Raw genomic sequence first — 21,284 nt, 5'->3', positions numbered from 1 at the left:
TCCTTTTGTCGAAAATTAAAAATTTGATTTGAAAAATCATGATTCTTTGTTGCATTTGTTTGCATGATTGTTGTGGTCCAAGTTTTGTAGACTATTGCATTGCATCGCATGACCGTTGTGGTCATACCTTTAAGTGGGAGTGAGAAACTACGCATTCGTGAGGTTTTCACCTCTGCATAGGCTAGTGTATTACTTCCAGGATACATTCGTACCAATGATTTCGTGAGATTTTCCTCTCCGCATGGTCATAGAGAAATGCATTCCCCTGAACTGAACTCGATCCATATGAGCTTACAATGGGTGATGATTATGGAATCTGTTGGTTTAGGTACGCTTTCTCTAAAAGCAAGCTACATATAGTGAACCTTGAAAGTCCACCTTAGGTAGAACCTTACTCAAATTTAGTGGTCACCTGAATAGGTATTTTATTTGTTATTTATTTCTTCTGTACTAACGTGTTTTGTTTTTGTTTTGTTGATAACTGCATTGAATTACATCATCATAGAAAGGAGGTGTTGATTCATATTTGATTGCTAAATAGAACAGTTTTTCATAAGAAAACGAATTTTTTGATAAAGTGGATTATAATACGGCTGTCTGAATATGGTCTATGTAAACACAACGGAAAAAGGCTGATGGTTCGCGGAGGAAAACAAGATTTTACCTGAGGATTCAAGCTGATAAAGATTATTCGAGAGTCGTCATGTCTCGACTTTCTTAAAGGAGCTAATCAACATCGCAAAGACAATAAGTCGCAGTCTGGATCAAGCAAAAAGGAGCTAGTGGATGCATTTATTGGAAGCTTGCACGATTTGACTTTTACGAAGAAAAGGGATCGATGACTTCGCCTAGAATATGAAGTCAAGGCCGTATATGTAATCTGTTTTATGTAAAGGAATTTGTTTTCTAGAAAAGTTGTTCTAATAGAATTGAATTTAAAATCAACACCTTTCTTTCTTTTACATTCATTCCATGCATTTGCATTGCATTGCATCATCTGCATTAGATTTTTACAAAAGGGATGCTAATTAATTAAAATCATTTCCGTTAATCTGGAAGCCGATAAAAACTTACCAACCAAGTGTCGTTACGGTATTCGTGCTAAAACAAAAGATATGGACCAAAGATTGGAAAGACTTGAACAACTTTAAAGAGAGATGCAAGACCAGTTACAAATGCAAATGCAAGAGCAACTGGCAAAGATCCAGCAAGATATGAGAGACTAAGTGCTAGAGTCTCAAAGGAATATGATGAATTAGTTGTCCCAATTGCTGACTAAGGGGCTAGGAAAAAGGAAAAGCTCTATGATCAATGTTAGGGAGGACAATGAGGAGCCTCTCTACCCTCTGGGTTTTACCCCAACAGATGCTCAGATATCTCCGCAAGGTGTACCTATTATCTGAGCCCAACAATATCAAGCTAGTACCTCGGCACCAGTGGATTACCCAATAGGCTCAAGCTCCAATCTGGGGAGCCATCCAAGCAATCCTATAGTTCCTGATTTGGATGAAATGGAAAAAGCAAAGATGGGACTGCCAAAACAACTCGAGGATCAGAATAGGTGGTTGGAGGAAAATTTTAAGGCAATAAAGAATGTTGACTTCTACTGTGAGATTGACGCCAAGGATCTGAGTTTGGTCCCCGATCTAGTATTCCCGCCAAAATTTAAAACTCTAGAGTTTGAAAAGTACAATGGGACTAGTTGTCCTAAAGCTCATATCACAATGTTCTGTCGAAGAATGACAGGATATGTTAATAACGATCAACTATTAATACACTGCTTCCAAGATAGTCTGATCGGGTCAGCAGCTAAATGGTACAATCATTTGAGTCGTGCTACAATCAATCTATGGAAGGACTTAGCACAGGCTTTTATGAAGCAATATAGCCATGTAACAGACATGGCACCCGATAGAATTACCTTGCAGAATATGGAAAAGAAGCAAAATGAGAGCTTCAGTCAATATGGCCAAAGATGGAGAGAGGTAGCAATATAGGTCCAGCCGTCTCTTCTTAAAAATGAGACCAAGATGCTTTTCATCAATATTCTGAAAGCCCCATTCATTGACCATATGTTGGGAAGTGCTACTATGAGCTTTTCAAATATAGTAATGTCCGGTGAGATGATTGAAAATACGGTAAAAAGTGGGAAGATAGATGCGGGAGAAAGCACTAAAAGGTCAACCCTGAGAGACAAGGAAAATAAAGTGAACATCGTAAGCATGCCTTCCAAATTGGTCAACATAGGACAGCCAAGGGTTGTAACCATCGGTTATCAAGGCTCTTTAAGGTAAGAATCCAACTCGAGGCCAAATACAGAAAGACTCTAGTTTACACCCATTCCGATGTCATATAAGAAGTTGTATTAGAATCTTTTTGATGTACATGTGGTGTCTCTGTTCTACTCGAAACTCGTGCAACCTTCATTCCTAAAATGGTATAATGAGAATGCTCAAAGTGAGTACCACCCGGGAATAACCGGGCACTCAATTGAAAACTGCACTACATTTAAAAAGTTGGTCGAAAGGTTCATTGACATGGAAATTGTGAAGTTTGAAGATTCTTCAGAACCTAATTGCTCTGACAATAAAGCAAATACGATATTTGAAAGTGGGTGTAAAAGAGTTGTGATGCCTTGAATAAGTCAAAAGCCTGAAAGAAATATCAGGGAATCTGAATGACATATCTGAGGAGGGAACCGGGGAATAAAAGTTTCCAAACCCTTATGTACTTGGGGATGTTTTGAATAATGGGACTGTGGAAGAGATCCCTATATTTTTAGAGTTGATTTAGAGTAATGTTGAAAACATTCTTGTTGCTTTAAGCCTAGGGGCAATAAGAATCCTTTTGTGAAATAGGCCTGTGTTCAAAATCTTTATTTCAATCAAAATGCATCTTTTTGAGTAAATGTTCTTTCATTCTTGATATATTCTTTTGTTCTTTGGACCACCTTTTAAATATGCTTTTATTCTTCATTCTTGATCATATCATACAAATAATCATCATTAGAATCATTTATTCTTTGAAAATATGCCTTTGTACTTACAATAGGTCCCTAGATATCAATGACAGGAGTAATGCTGTAATTGACCCCCTTTTGGGGTGAGATATTTGTTTAAGTGGATCTTAGGACTTTGAAGATGACATAAATTGTAACTTATCTCTTGATTTGTTAAGGATGGTAGAACAAGATGAAAAACAGATCCTACTTTACGAAGAGTTAGTGAACATTGTGAACAAGAGGCAAAGATCAGAGCCTGAGTCACCGCAAAGACAAAGCGAATTGTTATTGAGTTATTCCAAGAATTCAAAGATGTCTTCGCATAATCATGTCAAGATATACCTAGAGATGCAAAAAAATGTCTATACGGGTGTTAGAAGGACATATGTTACTGGTTTCATGGTAGCCATACTAATATGAGGTTTGGGTACTATTGATTTACCATAGAAGGGGATTGTATCAGTTAGGCCGTATTTAGGGAGACAAGATTCATGTGTTTCATTCATTTCTTCACACACTTTTTCTATGTGGGGCATAGATGTTATCAGGCCATTCTCGTCCAATATACATTGATTTATCTTGGCAGTCATTGATTACTTCACGAAGAGGGTGAAATTCGCTTTATATGCCAATATTACAAGGTCAATAGTCATGAAATTTAAAAAAAAAAAGGTACCGACAAGTAATGTCAGAAAAGATCATGACTAATACAACTGCACAATGTAAAAAGTTTGTAGTTTGTTCAAAGATCTGACGTCATATCACGGTACAGTAAAGGCAGCCAAAAAGAAAAATAAAAATACAAAAAAATAATAAAACAAAGGTTATAGTGAAAGTCGGCTAAAACTTTTAAAGATTGGCATAAAGAAGTTACCATTTACCCTCTATGCTTATCGAATGTTGGCCGGGACCTTCTCTGGGGCAACACATTGGTTTATGGGATTGAAACGGTTTTTGAAAACGAGATTCTTTTTCTCCGAGTCCTGTCAGAGTTGAAGTTGGATAAGGCAGAATGGTTCTAAGCTCGATATGATTAGTTGAAGAGAGAAGATTCTGTCATGGTCTAATGTATCAGAAATGAATGATGTGAGCTTACAGTAAAGAGGTTCATCCTAAAAAATTCCATGAGCGGAACTTGGTATTGAAGAAGATCCTTCCTATACAAAAGGACTTCAAAGAAAGAAATATGCCAAACTAGGAAGGACCTTATGTAGTAAAGAAGGCCTGTTCTGGAGGAGCATTGATATTGACTGAAAGGATTTGCCCAGTTCAGGGAATTCAAAATTCAGTCAAAGAGTATTATACCTAAAAGGGAGATGCCAAGGTGAAAACCCGCAAAGGGCGCCTTGAGACTTTTAAAAAAAATAATAAATAAATAAAATAAAAAAGAGAGAAAAATTCAAAAAAAATCAATCAATCAGAAAAAGGAGAGAAAAAAGAGGAGAGGCCAAGGCGAAAACCCGCAAAAGGCGCTTTGAGACCAAAGGGGATTTGAGTTGAACACCCGTAAATGGTGGCTAAAATTTGGATTAAAGTGGGGCACACAGTAGTCTTGCTATGCCTGAATTAACAATGAAGAAGTATCTTACGTCTTGGGGCGTCGACAAAGTACTTCAGATCCTCTAAACTCACATTGAGCTCAAAATGGTCCTCAAGAAGTTGGTATAGAGAAGCTCAAGCTACGATATCTAGGGCACCTAGTTTTCCAGTTTACCCACTTTTGAATTTGCTATTTTTGGATATCTTATTCTTTTCAAGATATGTTCCAATAAATTTCCTTCTTAATTGCATTTGCTATCCTTGATTAACTTACTTGCTTCAAGCTATGCTCCTAATTAATTTCCTTCTGGTCCATTGTCATGATCTTTTTCAAGCATTTTACATTGAAATAATGATTTATGGATTAATAATACTTTCATAAAAGGGGTTTCGCATATTACTCTAGAAGCTTCTAAATAATGCACGAACCTGAAGCAGGACGATTGTTCAAAACTCACCAAGCTTAAGGGTTGGAAATATTTAAACCCAAATTAAGGTTATCTCTTTGGAATTACTGTCAAAAATATTGGTTGAGCAAAAAGAAAATTACATTGGTGTTATAATCCCGGCAAAGAATGAGTAATGAGGTTATTCTCGAGAAAAAGAAAATGGTATTCTATATTCATGTAGATATCAAGCATTTACATCTGTTCATTATACCCAGGGAATGGTGTAACAGATCAAATTAATTGAAGATGATGCAAATCCTATACCTCTGAGTTGCAGCAGGATGAATAGAAGCAATAAAATGGTTATTCCCCTGAAGTTGTAGTGAGAAGTTCAAACTTTATGTCCCAGAAGTTACAGTGTAGGGGACTCTAAAATTACAGCAGGGAAAACTTGCTGAGTAGAATGTGATTGTTTCTTTAAGGGTTTTTGTCAAGAATACCAACCGAACAAGATGACAGCATAATAAATCAGTGATAATGCCCTCATAAACAACAAGCAACGATACCTTGAGCCCTTTAAAAAGGATCATTTTCATTTCTGCATTCATATATCATTCATAACACATCTAGTTAGGAGCATTTGATTCATTTCAATCATAGCATCCTAATTATTTGAATCACATTTAGTTAGGAGCATTTGATTCATTTCGATCATAGCATCCTAATTATTTGGCATAAGCACAGATACATGAAACCGAGTCTATAGGACATGTCCTAGAGGATAGTGTAGTAACATCGGTGAAGTCAAACCTTATCTCCCTGAAGTTACAGTGGAGCAGGTTGAAGTTACAAGTTTTACCAGTGGAGTAGACTGAAAATTACAGATCTTTTCTCCCTAAGCAGTAGTAGAGCAGATCGAAGATGACGAATCTTATCTCCATGTATAGGCAATGCAGCAGATTTTAGCCACCAGCCTTATCTCTCTAAGGTAGCAACCGAGCAGGTTGACAATTGTAGTCTTATCTTCCTGAGGTAGTAAGGAAGTAGACTGAAGATTAAAGATCTTATCTCCCTAAGCAGTAGTGGAGCAGATCGAAGATGGCGAATCTTATCTCCATGTATCGGCAATAGAGTAGATTTTAGCCACCAGCCTTATCTTTCTGGGGTAGCAAGAGAGTAGGTTGGCGATTGTAGTCTTTTTTTCCTGAGGTAGCAAGGAAGCAGACTGAAGATTGAAAATCTTATCTCCCTAAGCAGTAGTAGAGCAGACCGAAGATGGCGAATCTTATCTCCATGTATCAGCAATGGAACAGATTTTAGCCACTAGCCTTATCTCTCTAAGGTAGCAAGAGAGCAGGTTGGCGATTGTAGTCTTATCTTCCTGAGTTAGCAAGGAAGCAGACTGAAGATTGAAGATCTTATTGATAAACCGTAATTTATACATATTTTTATCCCATGCTTAGCGCATTTATGGATGGTTTCTCCTTAGATTTGGTGAATTCAATGCTCCTAATTTTTTAATTTCATGTTTTATACTTAGGTGAGCATAGGAGAGTAAAAAGAGCAAGAAACGGGCCAAAAATGGAGAAAATTGACCCACATGGGAAATCAATACGGCTTGGACTTCCTCATACGGGTAAGCCACAACGCCGTACCCATTTAGCAGGATTGAAGCACGACTTACACAGGTAGACTACATGCCCGTGCCTATTTAACAGCCTTGACCATGGGCTGGAGCAATCGTACACGGGCATGTCCCTGTCGAGCCTAAGTATAGTCTTATTCGAAAAAAGCCACTTTTGAGGGCTCTTAGGCATTTTAAAGCCTATTTAAACACCTGAGGAGTCACTTAGAACAAACACACAGAGTAGGAGGCAAGGAATTACTCAAGGGAAGCTGATTGATCCATCTCAGAAGCCGGATTCATTGTCAAGACTAAAGATCTCCCTTCAATTTCCTTCAGGAGTTTTGGGTTTTCTTTATGTTTTGTTATCTTTATTCTTTTGAGATGTTTTCTTTCATAATTATGAACTAAAACCCCTAAATACCTAAGGGGAATGAAACCTAAGACGGATCTTGTTATTATTATCTGAATTATATGATAAATATTTGACTTGTTCCTAATTATGTGTTCTTAATTCTTGTCTTAATATTCCAGGATATTGATTCAAGTTAATGCGCTTATTCAGAGGAGCAAAAGTCCTTGTCTAAGAGTAAATTTGTCATAATTAAGCGGAGTTGATTGTATGGCTAGAGATAGGGTGACAAAATTTTGCCGTATTAGGGTGAAACCTAATAAGGGAGTCCATAGATCGAGTTAATGCAACACTAGGTGTTAATTAAAAAGAGATTTCAATTAATCAACCTAGGGTTAGATGTTATTAGTCTCGAGAGAGATAATAATATAACTTAGGGATTTCTACGAATCAAGTCAAATGAATAAATCGTCTGATTTAGAGTCAAATAACAAGTGAAGTCTAGGTGGATTTTTCCTTGGGTATTGTCTTAATCAATTGAGTTTTCCCAAGAGCTTTTTCCCAATTTATCTCTGTGCACTCTTAGTTTAGTTAATTAGTTTAGATAAACAAATCCCTTAATTTTTAGGCTAAATAATAAAAAGAAAGTAATTACTAGTACTCTTGGTTCCTTTGGGTTCGACAATCCCATCTTGCTAAAGCTATACTACTGTTCGATAGGTACACTTGCCTTCATCGTGATAATAGTTAGTTTCAAGAACGATTAATTATAATTTTTTTAAAACCTGTCATGAATATCATGTATCACTTATCTCCCTAAGCAGTTGTGGAGCAGATCGGAGATGGCGAATCTTATCTCCATGTATCGACAATGGAGCAGATTTTAGCCACTAGCCTTATCTCTCTGAGGTAGCAAGAAAGCAGGTTGGCGATTGTAGTCTTATCTTCTTGAGGTAGCAAGGAAGCAGACTGAAGATTGAAGATCTTATCTCCTTAAGCAGTTGTGGAGCAGATCGAGGATGGTGAATCTTATCTCTATGTATCGGCAATGGAGCAGATTTAAGCCACCAGTCCTATTTCCCTAAAGTTACAGTGAGACTACTTGAAGAAGAAGAATGCCAAAGAAGTCAAGATTCAACAAAACCGGGCAAAATTAGCCCTATTTGAAGTCTTTGCTCTATCCTTGTTACACGACAATGAGCAAATAGAGGTAGTTGTATTAGGCCCATTTCACCCGGGCCTACACAAAAAACCAAAAAAACAAAATAAACCAAAATTAAAGTCCAAATACAGTCCTCATACAAATTGTAGCATTTTACAAATAAATCCAACCCAATTACTAAATAACCTAAATCCCAGCCCATTATGGCCCAAAATAAACTACCCTAAACCTAAATTCATAAGGCTAAACAGCCCATTTCTAAAATGAGCCCAAATGGCCCAGATTTTCTATTCCAGAAACTGGAACCCTAGTCATTGCGCCACAGCAACAACCTTCGCCCCCAGTAGTTCAAATCACAGGACCCGAGCAAGGTTCTGGAAACTCTAGCGGTTACTCCAACGCAGCCCAGCGCCGCACGTGTGCCTTCGTTCCTCCAGCTGGCTCCGTTCGTACCTGCAACAGACTAACAAACCACAACAGATTGACAGCAAATAGATCTAAGGGAAATTTTCTTGTATTATTATTATTATTATTATTATTCTTTTTATTCGGCTATAAAAAGCTAATTAAATCGAATGTAAATGGGATCTTTTCACAAAAAACACATTACACACTGAATATAAAGAAGCAATAAAAAATTAAGGTGATTTTAGATTTATTTCTCCATGTTTCGATTTGTTTTTTTCTTTGTTCCGGTACATAAATCTTTCACGCAAAATATAAGAGGGAAAGGGACTTATCTTTTTTTTTTTTTGGAAGAACGCCTTTGAGTCCTTGTTTGCTTCATTGAAATTGAAGTTCAACTGGGGATTATACGACCCAAGATAGAGTTGGATTTAGTGCTGTCCGTTGAGTATGGAGGCAAAACGACAGTTGAAAGGAGCCTTTGGCTCTGCCGAATAATAGAGAGAATAGCTTAGGTTTTGTTTTGTTTTTTTAAAATGACTAGGTGTCTCATTTTAGGGTTTATTTTTTATTTTTATAAAGGGCATCAGACGTTGTCGCTTTAGTCCAACTTCAATGGCCTCAAAACGGCACCGTATAGGGCGACTCGTTTCAACCCGATCCACTACCCGATCCACTACCCATGAAGATCCGCACGTTTTGTTTAAAGGGAATAATTGCGCAATTAATCCCTACCTATTGCACCGACTTTTAATTTGGCCCTATTTGAATTTTATTTGTTTTTTAAAATTGCCTCTGGATTTTGCGCGTAAATTCAATGTGGTCCTTGCCTGAATGCAGCTTTTGGATTTGGGACATTTGCGGTTTTAATCCTTGATCATTTGAGCGAATTTTACTCCGGTACTTAATTTTGTTTTAACAATTTGATTTATTTGTAAATTATCCTTCTGATTTTGTTTTTATTCCAATTTAGTTTCTTAGTTTATATATTTTTTTGTATTTTTATGAATTATTCATCATTCATTTTTTGACATATTATCTTAGTATATTATTTTGAATTATTTTATTGATTTCACTATTTTAGTTTCTTTTCCTTTTATATATTTTCATTTAGTTTTATTATATAATTTATTTATTTTAAAATTCTCTTTTATGAACATTTTTGCTTCAAATATTATATTATTATTTTGTATATATTATTTATATTAAGCTATTTGTATTTTATGTATATTTTTATTCATATATATATTATTTTGTATATCATTTATATTGTTTCGTTATAAAATTATTTTTCTTTTTACACTTATATATACGTAAATGTTTCTATATCATTAGTTTTTAATTGTTGTATATATCGTTGATTTTATATTATTTTATGTATTTTCTTTTAAATCTATTTATGATTGTACATTTCTTTTTAAATCTATTTATATATAAATATTAAAAATCTATTATGTATATAGTTCATATTTTATATATTATTTAAGTTATCTTTTATTATATGTATATTGTCAATTTTAAATAGATGTTTCATTTTCTAAAATATTTTGTACATTATTTGATCCAAGTTTCTTGTTCCATAATATTTTAATAATCATTGATATATATATTTATATGTAAATTATTTCAATTTTTAGCATGCATTATTCATTTGTAAATTTTTTTCATATAGTTTTTAATTTGTTTTGTATTGGCTTCTAGTTTTTATATTGTTTTGTATATCGTGTGTTTTCATATTGTTTTATTATTTCAATTGTTATTCATTTATGTTTGGAAATTTGTTATATTTATTTCTAATTTGCTTCTTTGATTAAGTTTTCATTATTTTGATTATTAATGTTTGTTTTTTCAAAATAGGATGTGAGCTCATTGCTATTATGTATTTGTTAGCATATTGTCCCATGTTTATAATTTCGTTTTTTGTTTGCAAATGTTACTTTGTAATTTGTAGCTTTTGTTTTAAAATTAATTATTCTATTTTATTTGAAGTCAAATTAATGCGTTTTGAGCTAGTTTTACAATTGTCTATTTGAAAATTCACTAAAACAAAGGTAATTATTGATGTTTGGGAATTCGAGAAATCATGCCCTACCGTGCTGGGTTTCGATTTTCCGTTTGAATGTTTTAAAAGAAATCATATTTTAAAGTATTTTTTAAAAAAATCTTAGACATAAGGACAATACTTAATCAATTTGGTACCAATTTTGGGCGTAGTGAGGGTGCTAATCTTTCCTCGCACGTAATCGGCTCCCGAACCTGTTTTCTCAAATTTCGTAGGCCAAAGTTGATTTAAATAGAGTAAAATATTTTATCAGGTGATCTAATCACACCTAAACCAAAGGATTGGTGGCGACTCCACTCGTTTTAAGGTCGATTCCCCTTTTTTCCTAAAATAAAAAAAATGGTTTTGACACAACCCTCTAGTACCGATGTTTTTGATATGATCTCAATTAACTCTGAAATTGGGAGAAAAGACATCTAGGTTGGGGTGCGGAGGAGATGAGTTAAAAGATTCTTTTTTAATTCTGATTATTATTTTCATTTAATTTATCATCAATGGATTATAGAGAGGTTGATTTTTTTCTCCAAACAAGAAGAGAGTAAGTAAAAGGAATTGTGATATTTATTTTAAAAGTTATTTTTAAAACTTTAAATTTTTTTAATGCATAGGATTAGTTATTAGGCTTATTTCAGAACACTTTGAAAAATAAAAATTAAAACTCTAAAATTTTGAAATTTTTATTTTATATATTTTTGAATTTGAATTTGATTTTTTAAAATTTTTCATAAATTTTGATAATTTTATTTTATATACTTTTAATCCGGATTAAGAATTTTGACGTGTTTTCTAAGGGTAAGGGTATCAAATTGATAAAATTGTAAAAATTTTAGACTATAAAAGCTATTCTTCTTTTAAGTAATTGCCACACCAATAATTAACGCAAAATTGGGTAGTAGTTACTGAGATTATGAAGATGTTGTATTATAACCAAATATGTGGCTACTAATAATTACTCAAATAATTAAATGGATAAAGTGCACACATAATCATCTAATTATCAATAACTTTTAGTTTAGGCATCAGTTTGCAATTTAATTACTCACAAATAAGATGTGGCAATTAAAAAATAGTATAATAATAAATTTAATCTTCACTTTTTATTTATTATATTAATTTAGTTAAAATCATAAAAATTAACCTTCAAAATTTACAAATATTTTCAATTTGATCCTAATTCTAAAAAATAAAAAATATATAAAAATACATAAATATTTTTACTAGGACCTTCGTTTCTAATAATTCAAGCATCCCAGCTTCAATACTAGATTATACAAGGATATAATTATCATTGTGAAAGCCCGGGGAACATGAGACGGCTTTGTTTACCTAAACCAAATTATAGCAATGAAAGAAGCAACATGGCAGCATGAATCTGAACATGATCAATCACAACACCAGCTAGTAAGAAACAGCATCGCAAGCATTGATTAGATGGCGATTGAATTTGAAAAATAATAAAACATTTCATTTAAAGATGACATGTATTGTATATACACAGAGGTGGAAGTTGTGTTTACCTATGCTGGCTCTCCATGGAAACAAATAGCTAAAGAAGATGCGTCAGTTCATCTTCACCTGAGTTTGAAACTCTATTTATTGTTCTTCCGATTCTTGTTTTCCCCATAATCATGTATTAGTTTGGGCTCCACTTTCATACCCATTACTATCACTTAATCTATTCTTTATACCATCTCGTACTGACCGCATATTCTTCTCCATCTCTACGTTTCTGAAATTTAAATGCAGAAAGAAAAAAACTAGATTAAAATAACATGTGTCAGAATAACGTCAACATATTTGGGCACAATTAATAAATTCTGATTTTGCATAAGCATTTTCTTTTATATATTTTTTAATTTAATTTTAAATTTATTATTATGTTTTTCAACATATATTTTTCTTTAAATTTTTAGAATTAAGATAAATTTGAAAACATTTGTAAATTTTGAGGGTTAGTTTTTTAAGTTATGACTAAATCGATATAATATATAAAAGTTGAAGGCTAAATTTATTATTATATTAATTTTTTAACTGTCACATTAACTTGTCGTTTATAATTTTAATAGAAGTAGCCAAAATGACAGAATTATGTAACGTGAGTGCTTAAATTGTAAATTTTTTTATTTTGGTGCTTAAAATGGAATTTTTTATAGTTACGTGACTCTATGTGTAGTTTATCCTTATTAAATTAAAGATAAACTACACCATTAGTCAATAAACTAAAAGTAAAATTTTATTTTAGTCACTTAACTAAAAAAAGTTACAATTTGATCACCGAATTATTTGAAAGTTTTCCTTTAAAGTCATTGATCTATTAAAATGGATGTTATACGGCTTTTCTATTCGCATTATCTTTACCAATTGAAAGCTCTTTCATATTCTCTTCTACAATTTAATTTAATAACAATAATTAAAGAAAAAAGAAAGAGATTTTAGTTTTTAAAATCATTGCATATACTTTTAACAACAAAGTATATACAATGATCTAGCAAACGTCTTTCTATCATTGCAACATATTATTCATAATGATAATCCAATATTTCTTAACGACTTTTAGCATTGTTAAATACTATTTTCTTGTAATGTCCCAAGGAATTTTCTTTTAGTAGCTAATTTCAAAATCAAACTTGTGCTTCGCAATTCACATTCAATTTCGGACACCAAATCCTCAGCTTCAAATAGTAGCGAACATTACGACACTCTTTGCTCTTGCACCGCGACTTCATCTACTGCTAGCTTTTGTACCCTTTTCGGCTTCTCCAACACATTAGGCTACTGACGTCATCTATTGCTAGCTTTTGTATCCTTTTTGGCTTCTCCCAAACAACGGCAAAAGTTAACCATTTTTTTAGTATTCGCTTGCTACTCAAGCCATTTACTTCTTTTCTTTTTCCTTTGATTCTTTTCACCTATATGCAGGGGCGGCGGATCTAGGGGTTTGAGTCCCTTAAAATGAATTTTTTTCATTTAGATTTTTTTCGGACTTCACCCTACCTCATAAATCATATTTTTAGATCCGACACGACCTATATATTTAAGCATAAATGAATGTATTCAGTACTAAACATAAAAAAGCATATAAAGCTACCTAAAAATGCACAAATATAAAACAAACTAATGAAATTCTAAAACGCTACAAATCAGCAAGTTCACTGAAAATAAACTCAACCTAAAGGTGAATTTAACTTAAACATATATAACCCTAACACATTATCATAAACATATCCAATATATTTACATAAAGTTAAAATCTAATAAATTAACTAGTTGTATAGATAAAATGTTGAAACTCATTAAAACATATAAACTAGATTTGGTAAGTTAATTTGCAATTTAAATCTTCCTGACTCAAAAACCTATTTGAAGCATAATTTAAGATCCTATAATCTATATAAACTATAATTATTATTATGTATGCTACTTCAATTGCTTAATCCAATTAATTAAAATATATATGTAAAACACACTTAATGACTTATCTAACACACACACACATCCTAGCCAGCATTCCCAATAATAAAAGAAATAATCAAAATAATTGTGAATAAAGACTGATTTTTTTTATATATAAATGACTAATCTAATAAATTTATATACCGAAAATTACAACACTTTATAATAATAATATATCAAGTATAACAAAAATAAATTTAAACCTTTTTAGAGTTCCAAATTTGTGCTCACTTGCTTTTATAACTCGCAGTATACATTGGCTGTGGGGTGCGTTTTGTAAAATGAAGCTCCCATATCATACTTGTAGGCTGGAAACAAATTGACTAATTGAATCTGACTTAAACCCCTAATTTATAATTTATTCACACCATATCAATACATAGTAAAATGGTGGATGTTGACACCTAAGTCAATGAGTTGAGGAAAAAAAAAAAAGTCATCATTAAAGGTTGTCATCAAAGCTTTAATTTTTATATATTATAATGGACAAAAAATTGTTGTTTATATACAAAAATATGCATAAGCTTGCAACACTTTAATGAGGAATTAATGAATAGTGTAGAAGCAGATGAAAAAGAAAAAAGAACATGAAATTAATATTTGAGAGAGTTGTATTTATGCTGATAGCCAACTAGGCTAGGCAATTATACGCCAAACAACATTAAATCATGTTCCTTTTTCTAGCCTTCTTGGTAGCCATCTTTGCATTTATGTGTTGGAAACATTAGTATACATTCCCATGATCTATTCATATCAATGATAAGGAATGTTATGGAATCTTCTCTCATACTTAATATTTGCACTAAAGCCACAGCCATTATGACTTCCTTGATGCTTAAATAAATGAGCATTTCACCGTGAAATCCATCCAAGTTTGGTGCAATTCATCCTTTCACTTTCCCATTTTTCCTTAATTGTCATTTTATAGTGGACTTGTTATTTGTTAGTATTTGAAGAGCACGAAGTTTTTTTTATTGCGGTGTTGTTGAACTGAAAAGTGAGACACTCTTAAAGTTTTATCCTTTAATTTTGAAGAGAGCCTAAGAGCATCTCTAGATGTCTAAGTAGATAAAATGATGATCATTGGAGCATGGTTATTGATTGAAATTTCTCTCTGTGCCATGATTTTAGCTGTTCAAACATCAAGAGGCATCCTAAGTTTTCTTTTAAGATTAAGGTGCGCTGCTCTCTTCAACTTAATATCCAAAAAAATCAACAATTTTATATTACTATGTTACGTAGTTTGAAGATGAAGAACTTCATGAAAAAAAAAAAGAAAAGAAACCCATTTAAAAAAAAAAAGCTTTTAAATGACTCAAAAAGAAAAAGAAACGATAGTAACAAATTAAAAAAACTGTCTGGTAGAAGTAGATGTGTGAGAGCATTAGAAACACAAAATAAACCAAGGGAAGAAGGAAAAAAGGGAACTAAAATCCCATTACATAAAACAAAACTATACAACTCCTTTTTCATTCATTCATTCGTTTTTTTTTCTTTGGGGAAGTCAATTCCCGAACCTCTAGACTTGATGAATTTTGTCTAACTCAATTGAAATTTCTCAGCCTCGAATAAAATTCAACATGTCATATAGGATCATGCAAGGTGCGCTCTTGACTTCTCCCTTTCGTTTTTCTATAATCCCAAAATTCCTTCACTCACTAATTTTCTTCAAATTTAGTTACCTTCCCTTTTTCCGTTCCTGTATTAGACAAGAAATTAATAAAGATATATAATCAATATCTTGAAATCTATGGCAATGTGTAAAATAATTCAAATTATATATATACCTTATCTAGTTAGCTATCATTTAAAGCTGAGCTACTTCATGCATTCTCGCATGACAAAGAAGCTTTTATCCTTTCAACAGTGCAAGCGATCAGATTGTTAACTGTTGCAACCGATCCAAGAGAAAGCTTTGCAGTTGGAACCGAGTCGACCAAAATCTGAAACGCAACAGTTAAAAGGGATCCACCGGAGCTGCCGGCCGCATCAGTGTCAATGCCACCACCGGCACTCGAAGTCGTTGCTGTAATAGTTGATCCATCTGGTAGAATAGCAAAACCGGAAGGGAGAAGAGCGACATAGTCCGGGTCACCTCCATTTAAGACGACATTCATCGCGACAATATCGACCGGGGCATAGATCACGAAAGAGGCCGTTGGGTCTGCACAACTCTCTTGTAAAATCAGCATGTTACTCTGGCTTGAATTCGCACTCTACACAAAATTTATTTTATGTTGTGTTATGAAATAATAAATCAAGTTATTGTTAAATGAAAATCAACAAAAATTACAAAGGAAACATACGTTTACTCGAAGTAGCGAAACACAATTGCCTGTGTCCCGACCATTGGCTATGTGTGCCATTTCTTGGACAACTCCACCATTTGAAAGAATATCCCACTGTATTATGGAGACAACAAGTTGATTAAGACAATTATAAACACAATAAATAAAAATGTACAAATTACAACACGCAAAATTGAGTTATCAAATCGACCTATGGATGCTTACTCTTAATTGAAAAAATCCATTTATTAAATGCATCTAATCAGTCCATGTCAGAAAAGAAAATTGCATTCTAAGAACAATGACTGATTTTTGATGATTGCAAATAAAATAAATTAGCATTAACCATAAGTTAGATGTAAAATTTAAGGCCAAAAAAAGAAAAAGACATGCCAAATATTCTATGATCCATATGCAATAATATTTGATACCATCCCATTCATGAATAAACATGAAGTGGGAAAATACAAAAACAAATTAGAATGGAGTTTTTGGCATACCTCACTTCGAGAATTTTCATCTCGGAGGAAATCGAATACCCTCTTTGGTGAAACAGGAAGCCAAAAGGATGTGGCAGCACTTAGCACAATCCCAGGTGGTCTACCTGGATCATCCACGCTTTTTCTAGTCATCACCCTTACATCATCGGCCCCTGTCCCTGATAATGTCGTCCAAGTGTGCGCAGTCGACGCACTCACTCCAGCACAAAAACTCATCACCATTCTCTCAGCTAACTTCAGCATACTCTTTCTCCCATCTTGATTTGTTATCACTAATCTCAGCAAATATCAAACTATTTCAGCATCACCATCGAAAAATGTTCTAATATTGTTTTAGATACCAAATCGTCAAAGGATGTATAATTGGAATAGGTCGATTTATGTATTGATTCTACTTTAATTATTACCTCCAACGTCACCGGTGGGTACGTTAGTAGCCATGACACTTGCGAGCCTCTCACACTGTCGGTCTAAAGTAGCGATCCAACGTTGTGCTCCGAAAGCATGGCCGGAGCTTACAAGCTGCTTGTAAAGACTGTGAACGCCACTATCGTCGACTTCAACATGTTCGACCCAAGTAACCTATATTTTGCATGATGTCATTGGCATTGACTGAGCTGAATGGAAGAAAACAAATGTCATTTGCAAATGATTGTTTTTACGTACCTTTGAATACCCGTTGGGCATTTCTTGAATTAGGCATCCAGACGGTCTCCTTCGGCATCTAGCTGTTGGACTAGGGCGTATATTATCCAAGGAAGCATCGACCACTGCCCAAGTTCCCTCTGCATGTTGCTTGCAGTATCTTACGTAATAGCTCTCACGAGTGGGCACAAGTGGTGACAGAACTTGAAATTCAGCTGCCATCTAAGAAATTGTAACACAATATGAAATATTAACAAAGGGTTATTAAATTTAAACAATTCATGAAAGAAGGTAGCATGATTTTTATCAATCACATAGGTGATGGACCAGCAGCCAAATTATATATTTTGACCATAGTAAAAATATAATTTCATAATTTTAATAGTCTATATCTTAATAATTTTTAAATGATTAAATTAAATTTTTATCATTTTTGAGGTTAAAGTGTAATTTTATTATTACTAATTCAAAATTTTATAAATTATAAAAAGATTTAAATAGAAAATTTTTTATTTTGGAGGTACTAAAGTTAAAGAGACAACTTATTGATGTGCCCTCGGGTTATGAAACCATAGCAAACGTTTTAGTTTGCGTATAGTTCCGTCTCTTTTAAGTAAAAGAAAGTACTTTCATGAATCTGGCTTTAGGAGACAAAATTTTGACCTAAGATATTACCCTCAACAGAAAAATCTCTACCGGAAACAATTTGTTAAGTTACATAATCCTCAGCAAGAAAAAGGCGTATGGGATTTCTATATTACCACTTGAAGGGCTCCATTATAATTTCCTGCTATCCCTGTTGAAAGAACATCCAAAGTTGAAGCCTTTGAAACTATTCCCGAAAACACCGTTGACCACTGATTCTGAATTTGAACACAGAAATATGAAATATTTAGTGCATTTACATATTTTCAAGGTGTTTATGGTGGATATAGTGTAAAAATTACCACATCCATGAGAATCTCCACAAGGTTAATATGGTTCATGATTACAACGGCAGTTTCTCTTGAAGCTTCGCATTTGAAGCCGGTAGGTTTGGGCCCAATTCCTCTAGGGAAAGTCCTGATGTATTCTTCCTCGTTCAGCACATACGTTGTTCCATCAAGGCTGGTCATCCATAAGGGTTCACCCATCTGAGCCATTCTAACTAGTTCCTCCATTGCTGCCACCGCAAGCTCGATAATAATCGGCTTATCGGCTTCCGAAGGTGAACTGATCGACCTAAGAAGATCCCCAGCACCATACATATCCCCAGTGCCAGGTTGTGCACCGAATTCAAATGGCCGTGGAGTCATAGGAGACGAAAGAAGAGGGTAGCTCACCACTGGCTTGCCAACATACTTTGCAGCTATTGCTGATATTCGATCAATCTGCATACGGCACTCGAAACCAATTACTAGCAAGCTCAAAAAGGAAAGAAATCTTTATATAGCAACCGGATACCTCTTCTCTTAGTCGAGCATTTTCAAGCCTGAGATGGTGTTCATCAAAGGACATTTGTCCTACAGCAGTTGGACCTCCACAATTAGGGCATGAAGCAGTGCTTAAAGCTTCCCTATACCTCATGTTGTCTGCCCTTAGCTTCTCGTTCTCAGTTCGCAGTTGTGTGTTTTCGTGGCGCTCATGCTGCGTCTGTTAAGAAAACCAAAATGACCCAGAGTTTGAAATGGTCCATTCACCACTTTCAGGTCCCTAAATAATGGAAAAGAATTCAGGCCAAAATGGTGGTTCAAGTCATTATACCTTCATCTGGGTACGCTTGTTTTGGAACCAAAATTTCACCTGCAATGGCTCTAACCCTAACTCACGCCCAAGTTCCTTCCTTTGCTTGTCGTCTGGGTGCGGACACTCCTTGAAAAAGCTACCAACAAGGCACAAATTTTTTCATTAAAAACTCTTTTGGTTAATGTCTTAACTTAAAAAGGGTTCTTTTAAGCTTACGCCTCCATTTCTTGGATCTGGTGCTGTGTATGGCGATGGTAACGCTTCTTTTTATTAGGGCGAGGATTTTGATCATCACCAGAGGCAGCTTCATGGTTTTCGCTACCAGATTTGGTTGTACTGTCCAACTCATCATCTCTCATTCGACCAATTTCACTTTCGGACTCCAGAGGGTGGAGTTGACCTTCCATCATATTGCTTGGCTGTTGGAACATTATTATATCTACAGATCTTTAAGTTTCCCAATGCTTATTGTTTTTCAATCTAAACAAACAGAATACCAAAATTTCCCCACTCAAAAAACAAATAATAATGAAGTTTTAGTGTACGGATTTATGGTATGTGACATAATATTGCATGTTATGACACTAATTTGACTAAATAAGAAGCAGTGGAGCTATGATTTATAGAAATATAAAGATTTTTTCTGACTTTATACATATGAAAAAAGGGTTCCTGTGTTTCTCAAATTTCGAGAAGGATTTTGCTCCGAATAGAAATTATTTTTCCAAACAAACACCAAAATCACACCCAAAAAAAAAAAAACCCATTTTCTCAAGTACAAAAAGGTGAAGGAGAGAAAGCACAAAGTTAAAATGGTAGGGGGAACTCAAAGTTCTAACCTGAACAAGTAAGGATGTCCCAAAACCACTAACATTTCCGTTTCCGCTTATCATCGTCGGCATGTTTCTCGCCGGAATCATAACTCCGGCCAGCATATTTCATCAGAATCCAAAAAGCACTAGAACAGATATATATATAGTTTCTTGCCCTTCTTCACACTACTTAAACTGTCCTTTGATTCAAGTTGAGATGATGTTTTAGATTCCCCAACAGTGAGAAACAAAGCTGACTGTGGTTTTTTTTTTCTTTTGGGCAGCTCAAAAGTTACTCTCTCTCTCTTCTTTGGTTTATATATTTGTGTATTTATCCTCGAAGAATATCCTACTCTTAAGTGCCAATATGAAAGCCAGATAGCATCTATAAAGAAAAATGTTGACAAATTTGATACGGTACTTGACAGACAAAAAACCAGGCAAATGAAAGAAAGAAAAGAAAACACGTTCCAGCGAAAATCACGGAGAATCCAACTATGCTTTCTATGTTTGTCTCTTCGGCTTTCCCTGCATCATTTGAGAATAAAAACGTAAACTAAAAGAGACTAGAACAAGTAGAAATTAGTTCAAGTTGAAAAGCTTATGAAAAAAAGAAGAGTGAGCTGAGTTATACCTAATAAAGATGAACCCTAGAAAAGCCCGACGAAGAAGAGAGGCTTAGGATCTGTTCTGGGAAAAAATAAAAATAAAAACAAGACTTGTTTACTGTAAACTGCTAAGTGTTGTTTGAAAGAAGTAAAACAGGCTGTTTGGGTGTGAGGTAGAATGGTATAAAAAGTTGGTGTTGGTGGGGAGGGGATCAAGCAAGAAAGTGACTGATACAAAGAAGAGGAAGATGCAGAAGAAGAAGAAGAAGAAGATGATGATGATGAAAGAAGGGAGAAGATCGGAAGGAGATAGAGGGAAACAGATGGAGGAAATTGTGGCAGCGAAGAGTTATTGCAGATCGTATTGAGAGGGTGCAATTGCATTTAATGGAGAGGGGGAAGCTGTAAATGCTATTGAGAGAGAAAGAGAGAAAAGAATTTTGGGTCTTTAAAGTTTTTAATCTTTTCAATTCCCCCTACAAGAGTTTTCTTGTACACGACGGCTACCAAACAAAAACTTCATATTTACTGCCTTTATGGCTTGTAAATTTGATATTATTTTAATTATTAATGCCATAGATTTTTCTTTTCCTCATGCATGTTATAATTTATAAAAGCAAATTGCATGCGGTGAAATATATTAATGGTGAAGATTTTAGAAAGTAATATTGCAACCTCAAATCCTAATCATTTTTCAAGATTTTCATTCCACGTTTTTT

At 34.1% G+C, this 21,284-nt stretch overlaps 1 protein-coding gene across 4 annotated transcripts; it reads right to left on the bottom strand.

Annotated features, from left to right (window-relative positions):
- Positions 1 to 15,275: 15,275 nt before the first annotated feature.
- LOC108474224 (homeobox-leucine zipper protein HDG2) lies at positions 15,276 to 21,042 on the bottom strand. Of its 4 annotated transcripts, none has more exons than XM_017776159.2 (13): positions 20,592 to 21,042; positions 19,985 to 20,485; positions 19,362 to 19,625; positions 19,164 to 19,281; positions 18,864 to 19,052; positions 18,368 to 18,790; positions 18,182 to 18,283; positions 17,442 to 17,642; positions 17,183 to 17,357; positions 16,776 to 17,047; positions 16,294 to 16,389; positions 15,775 to 16,203; positions 15,276 to 15,686 (listed from the first exon to the last, which is right to left on the bottom strand). In XM_017776159.2, the coding sequence occupies exons 3-12, from the start codon at positions 19,574 to 19,576 to the stop codon at positions 15,811 to 15,813; spliced, it is 2,184 nt and encodes a 727-aa protein (XP_017631648.1). In that variant the 5' UTR covers positions 19,577 to 19,625; positions 19,985 to 20,485; positions 20,592 to 21,042; the 3' UTR covers positions 15,276 to 15,686; positions 15,775 to 15,810. The 4 variants fall into 4 exon arrangements, with proteins under 4 accessions (XP_017631648.1, XP_052880254.1, XP_017631647.1 ...); XM_053024294.1 differs by having other exon boundaries at positions 19,362 to 19,584; XM_017776158.2 differs by having other exon boundaries at positions 19,362 to 19,564.
- Between the last annotated feature and the right edge of the window lie 242 nt (positions 21,043 to 21,284).

The sequence above is a fragment of the Gossypium arboreum genome, chromosome 13, assembly GCF_025698485.1.
Source record: "Gossypium arboreum isolate Shixiya-1 chromosome 13, ASM2569848v2, whole genome shotgun sequence".
Taxonomy (NCBI): domain Eukaryota; kingdom Viridiplantae; phylum Streptophyta; class Magnoliopsida; order Malvales; family Malvaceae; genus Gossypium; species Gossypium arboreum.
Note: the sequence above shows the minus strand (reverse complement) of the source record. Positions and strands in the feature narration are given on the sequence as shown.